The sequence below is a fragment of the Trichoderma camerunense genome (assembly GCF_050948025.1).
Source record: "Trichoderma camerunense strain CBS 138272 chromosome Unknown V8C40scaffold_10, whole genome shotgun sequence".
NCBI classification, from domain to species: Eukaryota; Fungi; Ascomycota; class Sordariomycetes; order Hypocreales; family Hypocreaceae; genus Trichoderma; species Trichoderma camerunense.
The window spans coordinates 197,279-215,107 of record NW_028145360.1 but is presented as its reverse complement, the minus strand read 5'-3'; the positions used below and the strand labels follow the sequence as shown (position 1 = coordinate 215,107).

General features: G+C 50.5%; 8 protein-coding genes and 2 non-coding genes across 10 annotated transcripts; 4 read left to right on the top strand and 6 right to left on the bottom strand.

Annotated features, from left to right (window-relative positions):
• Window positions 1-9: 9 nt before the first annotated feature.
• On the bottom strand, window positions 10-2,645 carry V8C40DRAFT_246305 (ADIP-domain containing protein). Its single transcript, XM_083216090.1, has 2 exons — window positions 2,317-2,645; window positions 10-2,260 (listed from the first exon to the last, which is right to left on the bottom strand). The coding sequence occupies exons 1-2, from the start codon at window positions 2,497-2,499 to the stop codon at window positions 287-289; spliced, it is 2,157 nt and encodes a 718-aa protein (XP_083072450.1). The 5' UTR covers window positions 2,500-2,645; the 3' UTR covers window positions 10-286.
• A 215-nt stretch (window positions 2,646-2,860) lies between these two features.
• V8C40DRAFT_246302 (ribosomal RNA-processing protein 7-domain-containing protein) lies at window positions 2,861-4,604 on the bottom strand. The gene is made up of 2 exons (XM_083216089.1): window positions 3,553-4,604; window positions 2,861-3,326 (listed from the first exon to the last, which is right to left on the bottom strand). The coding sequence occupies exon 1, from the start codon at window positions 4,526-4,528 to the stop codon at window positions 3,590-3,592; it is 939 nt and encodes a 312-aa protein (XP_083072449.1). The 5' UTR covers window positions 4,529-4,604; the 3' UTR covers window positions 2,861-3,326; window positions 3,553-3,589.
• A 258-nt stretch (window positions 4,605-4,862) lies between these two features.
• Window positions 4,863-4,960, bottom strand: V8C40DRAFT_t127. The gene has a single exon. It is a non-coding gene; the product is annotated as a tRNA-Leu (tRNA).
• A 258-nt stretch (window positions 4,961-5,218) lies between these two features.
• Window positions 5,219-7,243, bottom strand: V8C40DRAFT_246301 (pyruvate kinase-like protein). Its single transcript, XM_083216088.1, has 2 exons — window positions 6,884-7,243; window positions 5,219-6,818 (listed from the first exon to the last, which is right to left on the bottom strand). The coding sequence occupies exons 1-2, from the start codon at window positions 7,101-7,103 to the stop codon at window positions 5,383-5,385; spliced, it is 1,656 nt and encodes a 551-aa protein (XP_083072448.1). The 5' UTR covers window positions 7,104-7,243; the 3' UTR covers window positions 5,219-5,382.
• Window positions 7,244-7,954: 711 nt separating this feature from the next.
• V8C40DRAFT_t133 lies at window positions 7,955-8,026 on the top strand. Its single transcript has one exon. It is a non-coding gene; the product is annotated as a tRNA-Gln (tRNA).
• A 519-nt stretch (window positions 8,027-8,545) lies between these two features.
• On the top strand, window positions 8,546-9,777 carry V8C40DRAFT_246297 (AhpD-like protein). The gene is made up of 3 exons (XM_083216087.1): window positions 8,546-9,261; window positions 9,348-9,393; window positions 9,471-9,777. The coding sequence occupies exons 1-3, from the start codon at window positions 8,779-8,781 to the stop codon at window positions 9,515-9,517; spliced, it is 576 nt and encodes a 191-aa protein (XP_083072447.1). The 5' UTR covers window positions 8,546-8,778; the 3' UTR covers window positions 9,518-9,777.
• A 98-nt stretch (window positions 9,778-9,875) lies between these two features.
• V8C40DRAFT_23529 (uncharacterized protein) lies at window positions 9,876-11,245 on the bottom strand. Its single transcript, XM_083213827.1, has one exon. It carries the CDS (start codon window positions 10,951-10,953, stop codon window positions 10,234-10,236), a length of 720 nt encoding a protein of 239 aa, XP_083072446.1. The 5' UTR covers window positions 10,954-11,245; the 3' UTR covers window positions 9,876-10,233.
• Window positions 11,246-11,985: 740 nt separating this feature from the next.
• V8C40DRAFT_246293 (serine/threonine protein kinase BUD32) lies at window positions 11,986-13,161 on the top strand. The gene has a single exon (XM_083216086.1). It carries the CDS (start codon window positions 12,164-12,166, stop codon window positions 12,941-12,943), a length of 780 nt encoding a protein of 259 aa, XP_083072445.1. The 5' UTR covers window positions 11,986-12,163; the 3' UTR covers window positions 12,944-13,161.
• Window positions 12,905-14,832, bottom strand: V8C40DRAFT_246292 (uncharacterized protein). Its single transcript, XM_083216085.1, has 2 exons — window positions 14,152-14,832; window positions 12,905-14,082 (listed from the first exon to the last, which is right to left on the bottom strand). Exons 1-2 carry the CDS (start codon window positions 14,175-14,177, stop codon window positions 13,179-13,181), a joined length of 930 nt encoding a protein of 309 aa, XP_083072444.1. The 5' UTR covers window positions 14,178-14,832; the 3' UTR covers window positions 12,905-13,178.
• A 335-nt stretch (window positions 14,833-15,167) lies between these two features.
• V8C40DRAFT_266337 (clathrin adaptor complex small chain-domain-containing protein) lies at window positions 15,168-17,786 on the top strand (the record flags this gene model as incomplete). The annotated part of the gene is made up of 6 exons (XM_083219752.1): window positions 15,168-15,178; window positions 15,246-15,279; window positions 15,384-15,501; window positions 15,581-15,855; window positions 17,026-17,469; window positions 17,607-17,786. The coding sequence occupies 6 exons, from the start codon at window positions 15,168-15,170 to the stop codon at window positions 17,784-17,786; spliced, it is 1,062 nt and encodes a 353-aa protein (XP_083072443.1).
• Between the last annotated feature and the right edge of the window lie 43 nt (window positions 17,787-17,829).

Here is a 17,829-nt window from a genome sequence, read left to right as displayed (position 1 = left end):
CTTTTAGCATCGAGCATTACTTCTTCTCTTCAACTAGTAAAGTTTGAACGAATCATATCTTCAATGACCGTAATAATATAATATAAAATATAAAATCAGGGGGTTGTCATATTCATATAGTCCGTGGCTACCAATAATGTATATACCGTGCTCAAACATCCATAAAAACGCCGACGGCAATGCCTTTCTGAACTCTAGACAGCATCAATAAAACGCCACTATCCAAATGGCAAAAGATTGCCGCAGTATCGTCACATCATCACATCATCACACTCTCACCAGCCACTCACTCAACATTACCAGATATCAAACTCTGCAGCTCAAAAGGACTAAGTGTGCTCCTCCGCCTCGACGTAACCTTGGCCACTCTTCTGTCCCTCTTGCGTTTCTCCGGCTGCTGTGCTTCTGGCTGCGCAACTTCTCTCTTTGCCGGACTCAAACCCCTTGCGCTATTGACCGCGGGAGCGCCCGTCCTCGTCGGTGCCGGCCTCGACGATCCTTCGGCAGGGGCCACGGTAGGCTCTTGGGCACCTTCCGTATTGTGGAGAGCCCTGAGCTTTGCACGGGCGCGGGCAGCATCAGCCTGTTTTTCTGCAGCGGCGAGCTTGGCAGCAATGGCAGTCTTAGATGGAGACGGAGGTTGAGGTCTCGCGCCATGTAGTCGCGGATGTGGTAAACGAACGGGCACACGGCGTGGTATTGATCGTAGATGTCCCGTTTTTGAAGCAGTACCAACGGCGAGTCCGCTTCTCGAAGGAGCATGGTCTTCGGAACGGCTGTCCTCTCTCTTGCTAGTCTCCTTTTCATTATTTCCCAGTAGGGCTTCGTCCAGAGATGTCGTAGAACCCATACGGGTTTCCTCTGCGGGTTTGGCAACCTTTGTGGGAACAGGCAGCTGCCGTTGAGCAGCAAGAGATCCGGTAACCCGGTCAAATGTCTGCTTGGCGGTGTCGGTATTGGCTGTTGCAGCTGGCTGTTGTGGCTCCCTTGAGGAGGAGGCAGTGTAAGTAAGCTTCTGCCGGAGTGTGTTCTGCTGAGGACCACGGTTGCCAGCCGAGGAAGAATTCTGAAGAGGGCCTGTCTGAGACTGCTCAGATTGCGACTCCAACTCCATAGATTGCCCCATATCATCGGTTACCATGGCGGCCTCTTCTGTCTCCTTTCTGTGGTCATTCGGCTCTTCAGTGTCACATTCCATAGCTACCACATCGTCGTCGTCGCCGTTATCACCGGTGTCGTTATCATCGTCCCCGTTAGCTTCTTCGCCATTATTGCCGTCGCCAGAGAAGCCACTGAACTCGTCATCACTATATCCATATAGATCTTCCTCGGGCTCTTCCTCCTCTTCAACGGCTGGTAAGGGCTCACGAGCGTATCTCGTTTCCTCGACACCAGAGACACGAACTGGGCTCAAATGCAACCCCATCATAATATCCTCCTCTCCAATGGGCTTGCCGCTTGTCGCCATTCTCTTCCGCCAACCATCCATCAGTTGGACAGTATCTTCCCATCGGCTCTCCATCTTGATCACGGCCTCCTTGAGCTGGTCGATCTGTTGCTCTCGCATCACGACTTCTTCGATTGGTACAAATGACGGGTTCGTCAAAATGTTTCTCATGTGGTTCATCACAGCACTCAGCTCTGATGCAATCTCCTCCCAGCCTTGAGGCTTGACCACTTCAGAGCCCTCTTTCCCTTCACCGGTCCATCCACTCATTTCCTGCAATTGGTCCTTCGCTTGCCGCACTACTCCCAAAAGGACTTCATTCTCCTCACTCAGGTTCTGTGCCAGACTCGCCAGAAATGTATTCGTCTCGCTGCGCAAGGAGTAATCCTTGTCCTCAAGGTTTCCGCCACCCAGCGGTAATTTCCTCTCTTCATTGTTGACCTCTCCTGTCACAGTAATTGACAGGATTCCAGAGCCGGACCTCGTCCCTCTGGCACGGCCCGCCTCGCCAACTTGCTTCTTGAGGGTTTCGATTTGGCGATCGCGCCGCCGTATCTCGGTTGCGCATGATGCTCGTACCTGAGCCACTAATCCTTTTGTCTTTGCTAGTTCGTCTTTAAGTCCTTTCACGACAGACTCGGCCGACTTGAGCTGCGTCTGAAGTTTCGCCTCGGACGTCGCTGCGATGTCGCTCCTTCGCTGTGCCTCGGCACATTTCTCTTTTAATCGGGCAATGTCGTTTGTGTTTTTCAAGTTCTCTGCTCGAAGATTGATAACCGTTGCCGAGAAGGATTCGCGCTGCTCTGCGTCGCGCTGAGGAGGGGTCAGCCAATGTTTGCGCAAGGAAAAAGAAATACTGCAAAGCTTACATCCCGTCGAAGGATCAGATCATTCAATAGGCTGATGACGCGGCTTGCGTTGCGAGGATGTCCAAGTCCCCTCTCTCCAAAATCTGCAAAATTAATGTCATGGCCATCTCTGATCAGACCTCTCGAAAGCAGCTGGTTGTTGATGTACAGCGAGGCGGTTCGAAGATTGTCCGTATCAATCATGGTGTGCCACAGCGGAGAGGCAAAATAGAGACGACTGAAAAATATGTGTATATATCGACCTTATCTCCAATTTTGCAGTGTCATGCTTCTTGTTCAAAGCTGCTGTGGACACAAGCAATCGATGATGCGCTCTAGTATTGCTATCTGTTATCGGAAGTTTTGGTTGCTAGGCGGAGAAAGTAAACAATGCCCAAGTTGCCGCGAGTGATTGGCTGACTAAGCGCGACTATCTGCGAACCAGATCGCCAGATAAGAATTCTACTATCAAGGCTACTTTATTACTTCTGATTCAACATCTCTTATTTATTTATTTATTTATTTATTTTCCTTTTCTTATTCTTGGAAGATCTTCTAAGGACCAAAGTAAAACAAATTGCTCAAAGTTCTCCATTCAAGTGCGGTCTCGAAAGTATCCAAGACCATTATATCAGCCCCGCCTTAACAATGTACACTGAACAATCATGTATTGCTTCTGCTTTCAAATATTTGTATATGCGATAGGCAATTTTTTAAACGCCATAGTCGATCTGAGGATATCCAAAATATTCCTTATTATTTATATACATTGGGGGTATCATCATCCACCTACGCTTCCGCGGCGCGATATCCTCATGATGAGCTTTGCTGCTGCATGAGCAGCCCGCAGCTCTCAACTTGTAAGTGAGTCTGATGGCAATCATCAAGATAGAGTAAGTAGATCCGATGCAATATTTGATGAAGTTGCATGATCCCAACAGGTGATAACAAGATCATATAATTGCTCCACGTATACCTCGTTTTCTCTTCGCTTGTTCAACGCCATCATCAGACCGAAAACTCTACTGTTCCTGTGCTTGGCATTAATACCATTTCTCATCCTCAGTCATCATATAAAGCACCATTGATTATAATTCAAGCTTCAGAAAAGTTTGAGAAGATTGTTTTACGCGGTTTTTGTCGACATTAGCCGAGCAGGGCTCAGGTTACCCCGAGCCCATTCCAGCCTCTCGATGGCCCCGCGTGCGTCATCATGCTTGAAGGCAAAGAAAAGTGAACAATGAAAGTTCGACTTACTTCACTACACAGACAGTGTGTAACAGGCTCATCCATATCATGTTTCGGGCTTGAATTTTCCTCTCTTTTCCCGCATGGCATTGACCTTCTTCTTGTCTTCCTCGAAACGCTTGAGCAGTTCCGCCTGCTCTTGCTTCCGTCGTTCTCGCAGCTGGAATCGGTAAAAGTCCTTCATTTCCGACTTCTTCTTGGCCGCCTTTTCGATCATCTTTCGTCTAGCCTCCTCGGCTTCGAATTGGTTCGCAGGAGTACCCTTTCCACCGCGAGTAACAGTAACGAAGCCATCTTCGTCAGGTTCGTTGCGTAGTCGCTTGCTGATTTCAGCAGCTTCCTTCTCCTTCCTGTTGAACACATTGAAGAATGCATGTGTGGCTTTTTGTATCTCGGCCTTATCGGCGCGGCTAAGACGCAGATGGGAAGACACCCAAGGGGCTCCCAGTGGTGGAACATCGCCTGATAGGCCCTGTCCCCATACAGGATACTTTTTGGTCTTCTGAAGCTTTGTAATCGCTTTCAGGACGAGTTGCACACTCTTCTCATCGGCGAGCAACACAATCGCGGTGCTGCTGCTTCGGTAAAGTCGGCGCGTCCAGATGTCCGGTAGCTGTGCAGCTTCTTCTTCCGCTTTTTCTTCATCTTCCACGTCACTTCTCTTCCGCTTGCGCGCAAGGGCAGCAGCCTTGACTGCTCTGGCAGGGTCAATGGCAACCGCAGCCTTGTCCTCTCCTTCAAATGTTATCGTCTCGAATCGTCCAGCACCGACGAGCTCGGTAAAAACGGCCCTGAAATGGGGCTCTGTGCTATCTGCAGGAATATTCTTCAGGAAAAGACTGCGAGAATCATTCGCCGTAGGAATTTTGGGCGCATTTCTTCGTATCCGCACTTCGTGGAGAGCAGTTTCGGGGAATGAAGGCACTGGGGGCATCTGGATAGGAAGAATGGCGAATTGATCGCCGGCCGCATCTACGGGAACCATGTTGTAGTGATTTATGGCCCCCGAAAGAGATGTGTGCGTGTTTAAGAAGGTTTGGTTCGGCTTTGCGTGTAGCAGCAGGACGAAGTTTTGTTTAGCAGCTCGACACTCTTGAAGTCCAGAGAAAAAATTGGCCCCACAGTCCGTATCGATATGGGTGGGTCAATCCGACGCTCTGTGTAGAAAGGATTGGCTCTCCCATCTGAACAAGAAAGGCAGCAATGCAGCGCAAAAAAACAACGATCAACATAAGAGGAAACTCCTCATGACTCTTTTCAAAAGAGCAAAGCTCATGATGCTCTTATCGGCAAAAATGATATTCGAAAACATCAAAAAATGACGAGAGTGGGACTCGAACCCACGCGGATTGCTCCACCAGGAATTGCTGTTAAGGTAGCCTTAACCTGACGCCATAACCAACTCGGCCATCTCGCCGTTCGATGATTTGCGAACGTAATAATTGCATCAAGAGCCCTTCAGCCGCTCCGGATGTTGAATCCTTTGGCTTCATTTGTGGATTGTGCAAGTAAGTAAGAGATGAAGCTGTAATATCCGTATGCTTAGAAGATTCGATATTCGAGGTATTACACTCGAGGTGGGAAATAATTTTAGGGAACGCCTATTCAGCAGTCCAATTTTGCTATTCAGCATCCCATATTGCAAATAATACTGAGTACTAATGGACAACTGTAGTTATCGTAGTAAATACTAAAAGTATATAACTATAGCAGCAGTTACTAGATGAATGTAGTTATAGTAGTAAATACTAAGGAAATATAGCTATAGTAGGCAGATATCTTAAAAAACTAGGTACCGTATATGTTAACACCCTTACACGAAGACACCCTTCCTGACGTCTAAACTTCAATTGCAATCCTTCCAACACCACGGCTCACACACGTCAACATGCAAGATTCTTTCTCATCCGGCATGAGTGCCGAACCTCGATGAATCACCTCTCCGCTCTTGAGAGTAACCTTACAGGTACCACAATTGCCCACCTCACAGCTCGAAGGAATATCTCCAAATTCGCGCTGAAGAACCTCCAAGAGACTCTCTTCTTCACCCACTTTGACAACCTTGTTCTTCCTATTCACAATTTCTACCTCAAAGGGATCTCCGGTCGTGTCGGCGGAAAAAGCCTCAAAGTGTATCTCTTGGGGAGGGATGGAAGCCTCTTCGGCGGCGGCTTTGGCCGCTTCCATCATACGGTTGGGTCCGCAGACGTACAGGAAGCTGTTCCAGGGCATGGTCTTCATGATGTTCTTGATATCCATCCTCTGGTCTTTCGATTTGTCATATATGATGACTCTCTCTCCATACGACTCCAGTTGTTCTCGAAAAGGAACATCGTCTGAGGACCGTACCGCGTAGTGAAGTTGAAAGCTCCAATTAATAGAGTCATACATCTTCATGAGTTCCAAAAAGGCCGTGATGCCAATTCCTCCCGCTATAAAAACGTGGTTGCTTGCTGCACTGACTGGTCCGTTGACATCGCTCGTCACACCACCCACTTCAATGCTGTCTCCGACTTTGACAGACTCGTGGATATAACGCGAGCCGCCTCGGCTGTTTTCGTCGAGAGCAATACCAAACTCCAGTCTTCTTGGCGATTCAGTTTTCTTGCCGCTATTTGACACGACGGAATACGTCCTCACAAGTCCGTTAAGAAGCTTCAATTTGGCATGAGCCGCCGACGGAAAGCCGTCAGACTGGGGTTTAGCAGGAGCCTCAATTGCCAGCCAAACGGTCCTTGCCGTCTCCATCTTCCGGCTGACCACTTTGTAAGTTTCCCAGGGTTCTTCTTTCTTCTGTTGCTTCCGTTTTTGCGCCTTGGCCACGCGTTTCTTGAATTGACCGCGGGCCTCATTGCCCAGAGCCTCGATCTCTGCCAGTTTCTCATTCATCTCATCATTGTCAGTTACACGGTGTAAATATTCCTGCACACGCTCAATTGTCCACTCTGGCCATTTCCTCTCAACCAGCTTCAACTCATCGCCAGTGCTAACGTTGCCCTCACGAAGGACCCGATAGTACCATCCAGTACGACTAGTCTTGTAAGTTTCAGGGGCGAAGTTCTTCAATGAGAAACGGTGGTTGAGTTTGAAACACGGTTGCCGCGGAAGGGATACTTGGAGGACCACTTCAGGACCAACAGATATAACGTCTCCTATGCAGACGTTTCGCTCGTTCATGTGCGCTGTGACAAAGTTCTCTCCGAAGCCTCCTGGGACAAATTTGTCGACACGTTCGGGATAAGATTCCTGCCAAGATGGGTAATGCGAAGAGCAGTCTAATAAAAGCAAGAACATTCATTAGTTAGTCTGTAGTTCACAGCAGTCATTGAGGAATGCCCACATCCAAGAATTGCCTTGTCCAGGCCGCCGTGAAATGTAAGATCGTGCCAATCCCCTTCCAGTCCCAGCTTGTCGACTTTCATAGAGACAGTGCGAAGCTCCTTGTCAATGCCAGACATGACGGCCAGGCCCGGCATTCGCTTCATTCCGGACGTGCGAATTTCGATAAGCCGGTCGGCCTCGAAAGGCGCCGCAAGATCATCAAAATAAGAGCTTCTCATGGTAATTTCTATAATTATTGTCGAGGAGAGCGGCGGGAGAATAAGTTGGGAGGAGAGAGATCTAATAAAGGTGTAAGTGCGAATCCTGCTGAAAGCTATGCGCCTTACACGGTTGTTGTATACAGTTTGGACACTGTTGGCTGGTCTCGCTCGCTCTGAGTCAGAATAGGCAAGTTGTAGCGACAGCGCAACGCGATTGCGACCAATGGGCTTCTATTTAAATCCGATTTCTTAGATCCGAAGTATCGTCTTTGACTAATTCAAGCATCTGTATCTCATGGTTATTTCCAATCTTCAGATAACAGCCGTCTATATCATCTACACACCCAAAATGTCCTTCTAGTCGTTCACGGATAGAATCCTCCATCGCCGCACTGTGCTGAATCTTTCCGGTTAGACTCCCGAGCAACTCTTATCCACCATGCAATGTAGCATCGAGCATTATACAAATCAGGTCAAGCATGCGTGAAACCGGGCACATATACAGGCAGATGATGTTTTTCTAACATTTTCCCCTTTCAATCAACTTATACGCTGCCGCTGACACAATCGAGTGCCAGTCCAGGGATCACGGCCGATGCAAGGCAACAATGCAGTTTTGTCTCGGTGTCTGCAGAACACAGCTCAAAGCAATGCACTCCTTCCACTATCATCCCAATGATGCGAAATCTTCACAAAAACATGAATCGGCCAGCAGCAAATATTTTCAGCCATATTTGAAATCCAGCTCCCACGATGTTGACATTTCCGCGGCGTGGCGACGTTACCCTAGAGTGAAAGGAAAAAATTCATTTTGTAGGGCCAAAGGTTTATAATGCTAAATACGGGAAATTTGACCAATGAACCTTCATGGTTCTGTGGTCTAACGGTTATGACTCCGGATTTTGATTCCGGCAGCGAGGGTTCGACTCCCTCCAGAACCTGTTTCAGGTCTTTTTTTTTTCTTTTGCCCTTTGGCTGTTGGATGAATTTGATCTGTGCTTACGCCGCGCGAATCCACTTGGGCAGTATTAAGCTCGTTGTGGCCTGCTCTTTTGGCTCAGAAATGGCATTTGTAGAATCGCAGGATGCTTCTTGGATGCCTGGTAATATGGGCGATTTACACTAGGTGAGCTTTGCGTCCTCCGATTTTCGCATCAAATATTCTCCAATATCAGGATCCTTGATACAGGTTGGCTCATCTATGCCTTTTAGAGTTGAATCAATCGTAGGCAATCAGCAGTTAGCAATTCATGGTTCTTTTCTTTGGAGTGGAGCGTGAAGAGGGTAATCTCTCCATTTGCCCAAGACTCACAAGAACGAACCAGTCACCAAGCAATTCGTTCCGAATATTGTAAACAACCAGGATTCTGATGACTCCAAGCAGAGTTGAGTCAGTGTTAGCAACCTACTGTACAGCTTGTAGCACTCAAAAACATTCATCCTGGACCCCAGTCCCCATGCCCCTGCTCTGCCCTGTCATGGAAGAAGCAATTGCCGGTTTTCGGCCCCGATGTGGACTGCGGGTCGGGAAGTGACTCCGGTACCCCGCGCGTTTCTACCGAATCCGCCCGGTATGCCCCCCCGGACCTTTGAGATATATATGTAGAACGTGAACAATCAACAGCATCATTCTCGTTCATTGCCTTAAAAACTACAAAGTTAAATATCTAGACATCACATCGTCACCGTCACCATGCGTCTTCCTTACGTCGCCGATCCTCCTCCGGTCCAAACCGAGCAAGACGCCGCCATCGTGCAACGCATCCGAGACCGTCGCGCCCCTCGCCCTCTCCAGGCCCTGGATCTCACCCTCCTGCACTCACCCAACGTATCAGACGGCTGGAACTCATTCCTCGGCGCCGTCCGCACCAAGACCTCTCTCACAAATGATGTGCGCGAGCTGGCTATTTCGCGCGTCGCCGTGTGCAACAAGGCGTGGTATGAATGGGGCCACCACGCGCCCCTGGCCATCAAGGGCGGCGTGAGCGAGGACGCCATGGAAACTGTCAAGAGAGACTCGTTGGGGGAGAGGCCGGAGGGACTGTTGAGCGAGAAGCAGTGGGCGGCGCTGGTGTATGCGGATGAGATGACCAAGAATGTGCAAGTCGCGGACGAGACGTTTGCGGCGTTGAAGCAGCACTTTAATGATCAGGAGGTTGTAGAGATAACGGCGACGGTAAGATTCCTCTACTTGCATTTTCCCGAGGCTGACGAAACTGTACATTTCGATGATTTACTGACGATGGAATATTGGTATTATAGGTCGCTGCCTACAACTGTGTGAGCAGATTCCTGGTCGCTCTGGATGGTAAGTCAAGTTGAAGCTCATTTTCAAACTTTCATTTTTATTTTATTCTGGTTGCCAATTTCTAACTTTGCATACAGTGGGTGAGAAGAATGGTACTGGCCCAGGTGCTTTATCTGCTCATTGATAGGAATCTGCCTGGGAGAGAGTACTCATTGTGGATTCAAAACAGGAAAATGCAAAGGGAAGGAAATAGAGCGAGCGTAGAGCTGAATGATAATGAGTGTAAAAGGTTGCATAGAAGAAATGAAAGTGATTAACTGTGATAGAGGTAAAATTTGGAGAGGGAGAAGCTGCGTGAGCAATCTTGGTGAAGTGAAAGGAAAGTGGAATAAAAGGGGTATCCTATCTAAGAATAAAGTGTGATGTGATGTGGTTGAATAAGAGAAAAAAAGGAGACAAAATCATCAAAAGACCTTAGTCCACCGCCCACACCCGTATCCCATCCATATCCCATCCATATCCGCGCGCGCCATAAACAAAGGAAATCAATTCGTGCCTCGTAAACTTGAAACTCTTTTTCTTCTCTCATACGTCGTAAAGTAAAGCTAGCCGTCGAACACTTGTTCTAGCTATCAAGCCGTCTCTCTTTATTCGTTCTCGTTGCTGGTAGTGTCGTGTAAGATTCGTAACGAAAGCCATGGCCATGTCATCGTAAAATTCTACTGTCTGCATGCCGTTGAGTTGCGTGTGTGTAGGTATGTTAAATCATAATCGGTTGGTCTTGAGAGGAACCGGATGTGGAATAAATCAAAGTAATGAGAAGGGGAAGCGAAGAAACAGCAAGAGAACAGGATCGGCCCAACAGAGCAAAAAACCCCAAATTGATGCTAGGTTTTGCTTTCAGGGTGACGAGTCTTCCATGAGCTTCTCGATGGAGGCGTGTCGTGCCCGCATCCGCGGCGACATCTGCAACTCCTGGACGACTCCAGCCCAGCCACTGCGCTGGGGTGTCTCAACGTGCTCGTTATGGCCGATGGCCTGCGTGGTAAGTCTTCGGGTGGGCGTGCGCCGGTGTAGATCATCAAACGACTTCTTTGCCGAGGGTCTGGTGGGTGTTGTGTAAGTGGTCTTTTCCGGCAGCTGCTTGGGCAGCGGTGGCGGAGGCGGCGGCTGCTTTTCTGCGATTGAGGTTATAATGCCTAGATAGACCATCATGAAGCGCATGCGCAGCGTTTCCAGTCGCCTCATTCTCTCCTCCAGCTGCGAGCGTTTTGACGCCCACATGAGCCTTGAGCTGGTCCGCAGCGTGGTTGCGCCCTCCTCGAGGACCAGGCAGCTCAGCTCATCGCGCAAGTCATCACCGATTTTCTGGATTTCCCTCAGCAGGCGGTTAAGGCGGATCTTGTCCTCAAGGCGCTGGACCTTGGAAACGTCCCGGTCGTAACCTTCGTTCTCCTCGATGGAAAAATCAAGAGTGTCAATAAAGCTAGCCACCTCCTGCGGCGCAACCTTGTATGCCGCCCAGTACGAGTTCGCAGTTTGTGCGATCATCACGATGGACATGCCAGTGGCGGTGGTGGCCAAGAGGTAGGCCCACTGGAGCCAGCCTGAGTCGGCCATTATGCAGCGGAGGGCAACGAAGCACAAGTCGTGATGTCGTCCTGGGAGGGCAAAGGCATGGTCCGGCGGGAGGAGGCGGGAGCTTTGGTGGTTGACAAGGGGGAAGAGAGGGAGGAGAGAAAAGGAAGAAAAAGAAGAAGAAAAGGGAAGAGAGAAGAAAGAATCAAAAGGAAAAAAGAATCACCAGCTAATGCGGCGAAACGGATTGCGATATTACGTAGTGGAGGAGGAGGAGGAGCCCTGATCCAAGCCCTGATTGGGCTGGTGTGGCAGCAGAGAGGTAACAATAATGCCAGCAACTCTCTCTTTTAGAACCAAACCAAGGCATGTGTGCAAGCATTGTGGACTAAAAAGGCCGAGGGAGGAGAAGCAGGTAGACTCATAGTGCTACTAGCGGAAGAGCAGATACTGTGTGTGTGTGAGTCGGGCTCTGGGAGCGCACAGAGGCGAAGCAACAGAGCAAACAAACATGACGGATTCCGGATTCCGCACTCGCCTGCGTCAGCCCCTGCAAGGGCATTAGCTAGACTCAGCTATGACGACGGGGAAGAAGTTCGTTGGGGAAGGGTTAAGACTGGAGGAGTCACATGGAGATTTGTCGTACGGCATTCTCACGACGCGGGAGTCCGAGATTGCTGCTGTAAGGTCTTAGCTTCACTGTACCTACAGAGGTATCGCACCTGAGGCACCAAGATCTATGCAGCATCTGATTTACACCGGGAGGCCGATCGAATACTTTATGTGTCGAGAGTTTTCTTCCAGAAACATCATCATTCCCCTGCTGAATCCCAAAATAAGCAGCCCTGCAGAAAACGGGACCCAGTCCAGCCCACAAATGGCAGACTGTCTAGTGACTTGTGCTTCCATCGTCTTCTTCGTCCTGCATATCGGCCTCTTTTTACGCTTGACTGCTGCGCCGGTTGCTGGCGGGCGTCGATCCCCAACCAATGGCACCGGCAATCCCTCGCTGTCAACCCCACTACAGCGCGTAGTACCTTTTTCTCTCTTTTTTTTCTTGTCAACCTTGCTGCAGGAAAAAAAGGGCCGTGACTGCGGTTAAGCACTTTGCGATGACCTGCAGAGTGCATCGCAGCGGTCCAACCCCGAAGCAGAACTTGTTTCGTCCATCTGTAGATTTCTGTTATCTTATCCGGGATTGTGCCTAAAACAAAATTTCTCTCCTCCGTCCCTCCCACCAAAATCTCCAACCATGGCGGCCACCGCCTCGGAAGCCGTGGTGCATGAATTTCCACTGCCCGCGATTCTCACCAACCCCGCGTCGACCCCGCCAACGCTCATCACTCAAGGCGCCGAAGGTCGGCTCTACAAGACGACATACCTGCTGCCCAGCATCCCCTGCGCCCTAAAGTACCGGCCGCCGAAGCCATGGCGACACCCGATCCTTGACCAGCGCTTGACAAGGCACCGCATCCTGTCCGAGGCCCGAATTCTCTCCAAGTGTCGCAGAGACGGCCTCCGTGTTCCTGATGTCTATGCTCTGGACGAGTCGGCGGGGTGGCTGATGTTGGAATGGGTTCAAGGCACACCCGTGCGAGTAAACATCAACCAGAGGCTGGGGAACAGGACGGAGGGCATTGAAGACGACGAGGAGCTTAAGGATTTGATGCGAAGAATCGGCGCAGCTGTGGGCAAGATGCACAGCATCGGCATCATTCACGGCGACCTGACGACGAGCAACATGATGTTGAACCCTCCCGTGGGCCAGGCCGGAACCGACAACGTGAGTGGACTTGAGGGGGAGATTGTCATTATCGACCTTGGACTCGCCAGCGGAGGAGTACACGATGAAGATCGGGCGGTTGACCTGTACGTCCTTGAGCGTGCCTTTGGCAGCACACACCCCCGTGCTGAATGTGTATTTGGCGAGGTTCTGGATGCATACAAAAAGTCTTTCAAGCAGGCTGGCGTGGCCCTCAAGAAACTAGAAGAAGTGAGAATGAGGGGTCGCAAGAGAAGCATGCTCGGTTAGAACGTGACATGAGACAAGCAAAGACAAGAAAAAAAGAAAGAAAATTCTTTATTCTCTGTTCTTTCTCACTAGCAAGAGAAAGAAGGGAGGAGATTATGTGACATAGCTCCCTGTAATGATGCCCGCTATTATGATATCCCAATGGACAGACCAAATCAAACAAATAATAAATATCGCTTTTAGTGACAAAAGAAACATGATGTCCAAAAATACCCGACACAATCCATCCATCCGTTTACTGAAGCTCAGCTCCTGCAAAGTAGCCCTTGTTCTCAATGACACCGCGATCCTTGACAAATGCCACATATCGAACGACCCATTGAGGAGAGAGCTCACCCTCAAGACCAGCACCGCCGTGAGCAGCATCTGCCAGCACACCAGCTCCCCGCGGTCCGTGGCCGAGCAGCTCCCGCAATGTTCCACGAGGGAGGATATCGGTGCAGTCGGTGTGGACGTTCAATTCTATGCCCTCTTCCTCTGCTAGTCTCTGGAGGGGCGCGGGGACGTTGCAGCAGTCCTGAAGGTTGACCTGGTCGACAGTTGGGTGGATCGACGTGCGCTCGATGAAGGCGCGAAGCTTCTCGCTGCCAAACTCGGCAACACCAAGCCGCTTGGCAAGGCCTTGTTTGTGAAAGTCTTCAAAGACTTTCCACGACGCCAATTCCTCTTCTAAGTCACCCTGCTGGGCGTTGATGCGCTCAGCTTCCTTTTCGCATGTGCCCTCAAACGACATTCCGGGAAAGGAGACGATGAGAAGGTCGATTGCTTGGATGTTGAGCTCCTTGCGAACCAGATCGAGGGCTTCGCGCGCATACTGCTCTCGCGCCGAAACTGATGTACCGGGGAGGAGGAACAGTTTAACGGTGATTTCGTAATCGCCAGCCTCTTCGCGCAGACCGGCGGCTTGCCAGTTAATTCTAGGAATGTAGAGAGTCTTGTCGTCTAGCTCCGTCCACACCTCCACGGGCGTCTGAGGGGGTGAGGGCAAGGTGTTGGAGCCGTTGGCGGGCGACGCATCAATCGCATAGTCTAGCCGCGTGGAAACGAAGTTGTCTCGGAGAGAGTTGACGAGCTCTTGGTTCGATTTGGAGTTGCCGCCGCCTTTGCGAATGATGGATGGGCCGCCGGACATGACATTGCTGCCATGGTGTGTGTGGTTAGCGGGAGCAAGTTAAGAGAGATGTCTTAGACCTGAAGGAAGGACAAACCCCGTTGAGAGAATGATCTTGGTCATTGTGATGTTGGTTTGGGATCCTAGATATCTGCAATGAGTAGAGCCTAGGGCGGAAAGACTTGAAGATTCAAAAACGATGGAAGATAAGAAGATGGGAAGATAAGAGGTCGACTTTGGTTCGATAGTGCTCTATAAGGTAAAAGCAATCAACCCGGTTCTCGGCATATGCGAGCAATAACTTTTTTTTTCTTTCGCAAAAATGCCTAACTAAATGTGATGGTAATATCCCGTAGTCCTACTCCAGATGGCGCTTGTGGCGGTATATAGCACGCATTACTAATGAGGGTTGCTGAGTGGATATTGGGAGGATGCGGCCTCGGCGATAGAATTTGTAAACAGATGGTATAAGCTATCTATTCTGACACAAAATGGACCTCTTCTTGATAGTTTTACCGATACTGAAGAGGCTGCTTGAGGTGGGGGAAGATGTATATGTGCCGGTCTCCAGAGCCGGACTTTTCGTGGGATGTTCTATATGTGCCTGGTGACGTCCTAGAAAACGAGAGAATCTCTCCACTTTTTGTCTCGCTGTTTTTCAGTTTCCTTTATTTATGTTTCTTCGTGTATATACCACTGACTCAAATTGACTTTTGCGGAACAATATGTAGCGAGGACCCTTAGGGGGGAAATACACTCGTCATGGAATCAACTGAGGCCACGCGGGGTTGATTGAGCCTTACAGCCAATCTGGTCCGGGCCCTAAAACTGCAGGGCTCTCTAGCGCTATTGTCGTCCGTCAAGCGCTGAAGGTTCGTCGTGACAAAGAGAGGGGCACAAGGTACGGCCCAGACCAGCGGAAAACGGGGCACGGAGCAAGGTACCGGAGTACGTACAGCCTGTTCTCCCGTCCAACTGGAAAGCACGCGCTACTGCCTCGTCACCGACCTGGCAAACTTACCTGGTCTGAACAAGAGACGCCAGCTCAAGTCTATTCAAACCACATCTCGCCTCTGTCACCTTGTCGCGGGTGATGTGAGAGAGCCCGTCACAATGGCGATTCAGTGCGTACCGTCTCTGCTGCTGCTGCGGCGCTCGTCGACATGATGCTGACTTGGCATCTCTCTCTAGCTATCTGATTCTGTTGTCCCGTCAGGGGAAAGTGGTGTGTAGCTCCTCGTCGCTCTCGTTGTAGGCGGTGCTGTTGAATGGCGGTGGAATATGCCACGAGTGTGTCTGGTGTTTTGCTGACCGACTTCTCCTTATCAGCGTCTTGCAAAGTGGTTCACTACGCTGTCCCCCAAGGACAAGGCCAAGATTGTCAAGGATGTCTCACAGCTGGTCCTCGCTCGAAGAACACGCATGTGCAATTTCTTGGAGTACAAAGGTGCGTGATGGATGCTATACTCCATCCGTTGCCTCGCTGCCCATGGCAAGTTTCACTAACGAATATCTGTCCTCACTAGACACCAAAATTGTATACCGACGATACGCCTCGCTCTTCTTCATTGCGGGATGCTCATCCGAGGACAACGAGCTGATTACGCTTGAAATTATCCATCGGTACGTCGAGCAGATGGACAAGTACTACGGCAACGTGTGCGAGCTCGACATCATCTTTTCCTTCACCAAGGCATACTACATCCTCGACGAGCTACTTCTTGCCGGAGAGCTACAGGAGAGCAGCAAGAAGAACGTGCTGCGCTGTATCGGACAGCAGGATTCACTCGAAGACATGGAGGTACGTGTTATATACAATTCTTTCTGACGGCCGCATCGCACCGACTTTCGGCACTTCCCCTGGCGTGATGCGTTTCCGCCGCCTCGTTCCGGTTAAGGCTATGCGACTTTGACACAGCTGACACCGAATTTCCTAAACGCAAAAGGTCGAAGACGAGGTCACCAAGATCCTATAAATTGCGTGCATACGACATTGAGAACTCAAGCGCGCAGCCTTTGGACGAGCGATCCGTTTTCCACCGACCGGCCCATTATCACCACCTACCACACAAGGACATGCCCCTATCGTCCCACCAGCTTCTTGGAGTCATCGAGGCGCAAGAGTTGAGATGGATTTGATAGTTAACAATTGGTGCAGCAGGCCGAGCAAATCACAGAGAAGCTTCGCGAAGTGGGGATTCTTTGATACACAAGCCTCAGGATACTGAGCATCTCTTCGATGGGAAGAGAGGACATACTGGGGAGAAGGGGATAGGGATGTGGACGTGGGTGTGCTGGGAGAGAGAATATGGCGTCATTTTTCTTTGTGTGTATAGATCTTGGAGGATGGAAAACCATCCTCTCCCGTGTCAAGAGAAAACAGAGGCATCAGGGGAACGGTCTCCAAAGTCGGCGGACGTGTTGCCGTCATTCATGAGCAAGGGCCATGAGTTGGCCATTTGGTTGAGGTGTGAATCTAATATACCAGGAGACGAGATGGAGCAACAACGTCGAAACCAATTCAAGAACATTTCCACATCGTCCACATCGTCCACATCGTCATTGATTCCAATCCAGTCCACTTACTGCACAGTCTCGTCTCATCTCGTCTTTCGTTCCGGCCTCCCGCATCACATCCTCTTGTCGTCGCGCGTGGCAGCTCCATGCATCGTTATTCGTTGCACTACCAAAACTGACACCAGCAAATGGGCTCGCACAAACCGCCCACTCTGCCAACTGGCCCCCTCTTTTCCCGCACCATGACTAGCAGTAGCTGAGTCTGTTGTGGTGGTGCAGGTCTTGGTCGTCTTACTATCCGACCATCTGGCCATTTGCCGGGCGCAGCCGACGCGGCGATCGGATTCGGAACTACCAGGAGAAGCGCCAAAAACCCACCGACTCTTTGGCTTGAGGAACGTGGGCCATGCACGGAATGGCGATGGACGTTCTAACTTTGCTCTGGCTTGTCTAGCTTCCGATCAACAGCTCGACGTGGGAGTTTGAAAACGCCGCCGGCAAGAGAAACCAGCTGAGGGTTACATGGCTACAGCAGTGCAGCGCTCAATTCCCCCTATTGAAACCCCCAAAATACAGTGAGTACAGTGAACCCACCGTCGGCCTCCGCCTCCACTGCAGCACGCAAGCCCCCACCATCTGGCGACTGATTGATGTCACTGCCAATGTCGGGACGCTGATGCGTGTCACCCCCCGATCCGGCTTCCTGTCCACTAATGAACCGAACCCGACAAACCACACAGTGCCGCCAGATCTCCCTCTCCCTATCTATCCCTCTCGCTCTCTCTTCATTAGCCCTCCTAGCCTGCCTTTGAATCTGCCGGTCTTCACCAGCCCTGTCTTCCTTGCTCGCGAATCAGCTGCACTTAGCGTCAACAACGGCTGCGCTACTAGATCTCAGGTCGAGCCTTGCCGCAACACCACCAATCCCTGATTCCTCCTCCCTCCTTCACCCTCCTCGCCTTGGGTGACCAGACAGACAATCATTACCAAGATTACGATTTCGGCCCTTCTCCCTGCTTACTTACTGCACGGCAGAATCCGACAGGGACGCTGGACTTGATTGTATCGCAGCGCTTCTCCCCCCTGCTGCAACTCGATCGCCGTGCGGATCCGCGAATACGGCCCCAGAGTAGATACCGAACAACCGACGAGCGTCACTACAACGAACCCGACCTCGCCTTTGAGTGCTTCTTTGCGCGCAACACGAACCCCTGAACAAAGCGATACCGCACGTCATCTGCTACCAATCTTGCCGGCT